This window comes from Berghia stephanieae, chromosome 7 (genome assembly GCF_034508935.2).
Source record: "Berghia stephanieae isolate SIO BIC M18660-M18661 chromosome 7, UCSD_Bste_1.3, whole genome shotgun sequence".
Taxonomy (NCBI): domain Eukaryota; kingdom Metazoa; phylum Mollusca; class Gastropoda; order Nudibranchia; family Aeolidiidae; genus Berghia; species Berghia stephanieae.
In genome coordinates, this window is record NC_088366.1 from 31,184,308 (window position 1) to 31,190,307 (window position 6,000).

General features: G+C 36.8%; 1 protein-coding gene across 2 annotated transcripts in view; it reads left to right on the top strand.

The window, feature by feature from the left end:
• The window catches only part of LOC144977057 (PSME3-interacting protein-like), a 20,267-nt gene extending 14,940 nt beyond the window's left edge, over positions 1 to 5,327 (top strand). For both annotated transcript variants that reach the window (XM_078921786.1, XM_078921787.1), the window contains one exon: positions 4,874 to 5,327. In XM_078921786.1, the coding sequence (XP_078777912.1) occupies positions 4,874 to 5,103 (230 nt within the window). In that variant the 3' untranslated portion in view covers positions 5,104 to 5,327. The remainder of the gene's footprint in view (positions 1 to 4,873) is intronic.
• The last annotated feature ends 673 nt before the right edge of the window (positions 5,328 to 6,000 follow it).

A 6,000-nucleotide genomic window follows, 5' to 3' on the forward strand; every position in this document is an offset into this window, starting at 1 on the left:
AACAAAGACAACATGTCATCGCAATGATAATGATAATAATAATCTTTATTGTCCAAATAGGCAATTATTGTTAGGTTACAGCTCTTGTAATCGGTGAAAAAAGTAATTAAAATAGTGGTAATAATGATGATAATAATACTGATAGTAATGATGATAATAATAATAATAAAATAATATAATAATAATAATAATAGTAATAGCCACAATTGTTAAGAAGCTAAATAATATAAGATTTGGATTTAGTTCATATGATGATTTCTTGGGGAGGGTGACAGTAATTCCTTTTTACCACATACTGCTCAAATTTTTAATGAGCAACTGTGATCTGAGTACTATTTTTTTTAAATATATGCAAATAAATTCAAACTTGAGGTCAAAAGGATAGCATTTTTCACTTTATAAAATGAATATAAAACATTGTCGCCATAAATTCTTAACTCTATATTTATGCATGCCACGTCTGTAAACAATTTCCATTATATTTGGATGAATGAAGTATATTATTATTATTATTTTTATTATTATTATTATTATTATTATTATTATTATTATTATTATTATTATTATTATTAGAAGGCTAACAATAGTACTTTGCATCCAGTACAAGATGTCTTTAAGGTGATTTTACAAATTTTTTTTCAACATAGACAATGCTGTTAATGACCAAGTACTCACTTTACACTTGAGTATGGTGAGAGAATATGAGTGAAGAGCCTTTTCCAAGGACTCAACTTTATGCTGCTCAGAGCAGGACTCGAACCGGGACCTACCTCCGAATTCGATTGTTATAACACAAAGCCACTGTGTATGCGTTTTTACCAGGGAGATGATATTTACTCCCATGCAAATTTTCTCTCTTTATCACTCTTTACTATTAGTATTAGTGATGGAAACCATCTGAATTTCTCCCTTTTGATAGGAATCCTAACTCAGCATCTGAGTGAGACTTTTGGTGGTTTAGGGTAATTTGCTGCAGGAATCTACTTTGCAAACTATTTTTGTCTAACCTTGTCTTAGGTGCCTGTAATCCAAAAATGTTGCAGTTACTGAACTCTAAATAATGTATTACTGTCCTTTTGTTTGTGTACCATCATTCTAGTTTAAGGTGATGGAATGACGTTAACTGATTCCGTCCATTCCTACGCTCTCAGCGTAAACCCGAATCGAGCTCGAATCCATTCCTACGCTGTGAGCGTAAAAGCGAAATGTGAAAAGAAACGTTCATATTTTGCTTTGTTCCGACTTTTTAATCAACCGAACGGAAGAAAACATTATAAATAGCGCGTCCTTTGACAGAATCAACCGCCTTTTATCAATTCTTCAACTTTTTTATTAAAAATATACGTATTCTTTTGTTGCGACCGTCGTTGCTACGAAACTGACAACAAACATGGACGCTGGCCCGTCAAGGATAAGACGACATACTGCTGAGCAAGCACATTTACTGTTTGAAACGTTGGAAACGGACAGTGGAAGTGATGGAGATCATCGTCTGATGAAATGGATAATGATATTTCTAGAAATGGCAATGGCTCAGTATCATCTGAATCTGATAGCGAAGCCGAGGACCAGGTATCAGTTGCTCCTCCCCCTGCCAAGAAAAGGCATATCACTGCTGTTACTGCTGATGACTTACCTGTTTGGTCGGAGGTAAGTGGGTGAAAACAATTACAATGCTAACATAAATCTTGTCTACTTGTACTTGTTACTTTTTACTTGCTTTGTTTTTGTTTTTTGACTTTTTTCCGTCATCACTTTGCTCTTTTCATTTTCTCTCATGTTTGTGTTTACATTTCTAGTGAACACAAACCGAAACTAAGGATATTTTGTCAAAGTCTGAGAATAGCATTATCAGATTGATTCTGTTGACACTGATGCCGATGTTATTGTTGTTGTTTTGTTGTTCTTTGCTGTGTGTCTTGTGTGTCTTTTTAAAAAATTCTATTGTTTTATTATTTTTATCCTGAACAATCTGCTGGTCAAAATGTTGGCCAACTATTCTTATTTTTTATTCTCATCAGTAATTCCCCCCCCCCCCCCCCCCCCCCAGATGATTATCATGGACATAAACTATTACTTTATTTATTTATTGATTTTATTTTCATTGTGTAAACTAGAATATTTACTGAGACTGAGACTCCGAAGACAATTATTTTATTCACATCTGAGTACCGCATTCCTGGCCAAGTTGCAAGTGATGTTGATATTTGTTTTGGTTCCGTTGTTGTTGCTGATACTATTGTTGTTTTTGTTGTCTTCCATCTGTGTTTTGTTGTTTTTCTTTTTTAAATATACAAACGTTCCAGGACAATTTTTTCTGAACATTTTGTTGATCAAATAGCAATTTTTTAACTGCTGGATTTTATTCTTTACTCTCAGTAGTAGGTACCTCTTCCCCCCCCCCCCCCCCCCCCCCGAATATTTATCATTGACAACAAAAACAATCTCTTTCTTGTTTTATTTTTCCATGCTATTCATATTTTCTTTTTATTTTATATTTCAGATTACAGAAGGTGATGCTGAAACAAGAAATAATTTCAGATTTTCACCACCACAAGAGCCAGGACTGCGGGCGAATTTGACAGTGCAGTCAACTCCACTTGATGCTTTTCTGCTTTTGTTTTCGACACCAGTCTTAGAATTTCTGATCAATGCCATCAATGCATATGCAGCCTACAGGTGTGCCCTCAACAATCCTCCTCTAAGACAGTCTGTTTTCAACAACTGGAAACCTGTCACCAGGGCAGAGATCTACAAATTCCTGGCCGTCATTATTCAACTGGGAATCGACAAACCGCCATCAATTCGTGTATGCTGGGCATCGAAAGACTCACCGAGTTACAAACCTTGGTACCACCATATGTTTTCTCGCCCAAGATTTGAATCCATCTTCCACAGCATGTTGCATTGCTCGGATTCTGCAACAGCCTCTTCGAAGGATAAAATTGAACCCTTTATGAATATGCTTTTGGAAAATTTTAGATCCGCATTTTATCCATTTCAGAATCTTTCGCTGGATGAGATGGTTGTAGGATTTCAGGGGCGTTGGGTCTATAAAATGTTCAACCCCCAAAAGCTAAAGAAATACCACATCAAAGTCTTTGGCTTGATGGATAGCACGACAGGATATGTCGTTAATCTCTTGACGTACTTCGGAGAAAAGACGTCTTATAATCCGGACGTTCCACATGACAACAGGCAGGCTGTGAAAGTGTTTGAGACTCTTCTGCAACCGTTCTCAAAGGGTCATCATCTCTTTGCTGATAGGTATTATACTACAATGAAACTTTTGGAAGCCTTATCAGCAAAGGGATTTTACTACACCGGCACGGTCAACACGAATCGGCGTGGATTCCCTCAGGAAATTCGGGCTCTAAAATTGAAGCATTTGGAGCGCAAATGGTTTTTTACAACCCACAAAGAGGCTGATATCTCTTGCGTCATGTGGAGGGACAAAAAGGCAAGAAAACCCGTAGTAGCTTGTTCAACAAAAGCATCGTGTGAAATGGCTACAACTGTAAAAAAAGGAAAAGTGATGGAGAAACCCGGTCTCATCCATAACTATAACAACAACATGAATGGATGTGATCGGGTAGATCAACAGACGGGCTACTACGGGACCTTCAACCGCAAGACTGTTAAATGGTGGAAGAAACTGTTTTATTTTATGTTTGAACTGTGTGGAACCAATGCCCATATTTTATTCACCCTGTTTCAAAACAAGAAGATTCCTCTTCTGGATTTAAAAAAAAAACTTGTTGAGGAAATGACAAAGCTTTCAGTTATTTCACGGAATGACTCGGATCGAGCAAGGGATGAAGCTCGTCAGCCTGGCCGCCCCTCTACCTCCATCCCTGAGAGGTTTGTAGGGAATCTACACCTCATCTCTCATTCGAAACAGGACAGAGCATGTGTGTGGTGCAACAGAGGCACAACAGGGAAGAAGAAAAGGACAAATTATTTCTGTCGTGGATGCTCGACTAAGCCTCATCTCCATGCAAAAAAATGTTTTGAGGAATACCACACAGAGTCAAATTTAGATTTTTAGAACTGCTGCTTATTGTTTGTTATTTTATTGTAAAATTAGTTGTAACATATAGGATTAGGACAATTTTAGCTTTTGTTTATTGGTAGGATGTGCTATTTCTGCAAACTGTGTGACTGTGGCAATTTTTATAAATTTTGACTGCAAACAGTTATATTGCTATAAAATCTTAGATTTTTAGCATTTCAACCTCAAATTTGGACTACATACTTAGGATATATGTGTAATTAAATATATGTGATTCAAAATGTCTTTGGATTAGCAGAAAACATGGAAATCTGATGTAAGTTGATAGTAGAGTAACTTTTTTTTTTTTTTACAATTCATTGATTGCATAATTTTGCTATTTCATTGAATAATAACCAAATTTTATACGTGTAAAATTGTCGTAGTCACATTAATTATTCTTTTCTGATTAAAATGATATATTACATGTCATACAAATTATTATAAGAGATATTTATTTTCCAAAAATAAGATAGGTACCCAATGGTAAAAAATGCTCAGGAAAAATAACTCTGTCAGAACCCTCATAAAAACCTGGACGGAATCAGTTAAAGTGTCAAAAACTAAACAATCTTGCTTATTTAATCAGTACAGGTTTTTTGTTTTGTTTTTGTTTTTTTTTGGGGGGGGGGGGGGGGGGGGATTTTTTTTCTTAAAAATTTGGATTATTTACAATGAAAAATATATACTTTTATGTCTCTTGTTTGTGACTCATCTGTCCTTTTTTTTTTTCAAGTTCCTTGACTGTGAAGTTTCTGTAGCAATCCCCACGACAGAAGTATAGATGAACATTAATTTGTATTTTATTAACTCTTGATTCAGTGTTAAGAGCAGATGACAGCAAATTGATGGCAGACATCCCAAAGGGAAATGGATTGGCTGTGGTGGCCGGGGTGTTGCCAGGGATATCGCGGTACGATGATGACAACAGCAGCACAGATGAGTCCAGCAATTCCAGCGACTCTGAAGCAGATCACATGGTCATGCCCAGTGCCATCACACAGCGTGTCATACAGGAAATGATGAAGAAAATTAAAAATGATTGTGGCTAGAAGGGAACATGTGTGTGTGTGCTGGTGTGGGTAGTATGGTTATTATGAGTGTGTGTGTGTGTGTGTGTTGGGGGGGGGGGGGGGGGGAGAAGCAGGGGGAGAGGAGAGAGAGAGAGTGTGTGTGTGTGTGTGTTTCTCTTAAGTCTAATACAATATTAACATTGTGTTGCTTATGATAATGGATTGTGTAAAATATTAAATAAGAAAATGACAGTTCTTCTCAATTCTTTTTGTTTTTTGGGGGATTTTTTGTCATTTGTTGACTATGCATTTGCCATCCATAGTGGACTTCTTTCTTCGATACAACAAAGTCAGTGAGACTGAATGTCAATTGTCTCACTACTTCTACTACTACTACCACATCACCTCTATCACTACCACTATAACCACCACCGTCGTATCATCATCATTAATACCACTACTACTACAACCACCACCACCAAATCATCACTACCACTACTACAGCCCATCACTACCAGTACTACTACAACCACCACCCACACATCATCGTTATCAATACAACCATCACTACCACAACTTTACTACAACCACCACCACCACCAAATCACCTTCACTATCGCTACTACAACAACCACCATCACCACTTCATCGCTACCACTGCTACTACTACATCCACCATTACTATCACATCATCAACATCATCACAACTACTAATACTACTACAACACTACCATATCATCATCACTACCACAACTACAACAACCCAACCATATCATTATCACTACCACTTCTACAACACTATCTTATCATCATCACGACCACACCCTTATCATTACCACTACAACAACCATTACAACTACCAACACTATCAATTCAATTCATCTTCAATACCACTACAACTACAACCATCACCACATCATCCACAACTCCTACTGT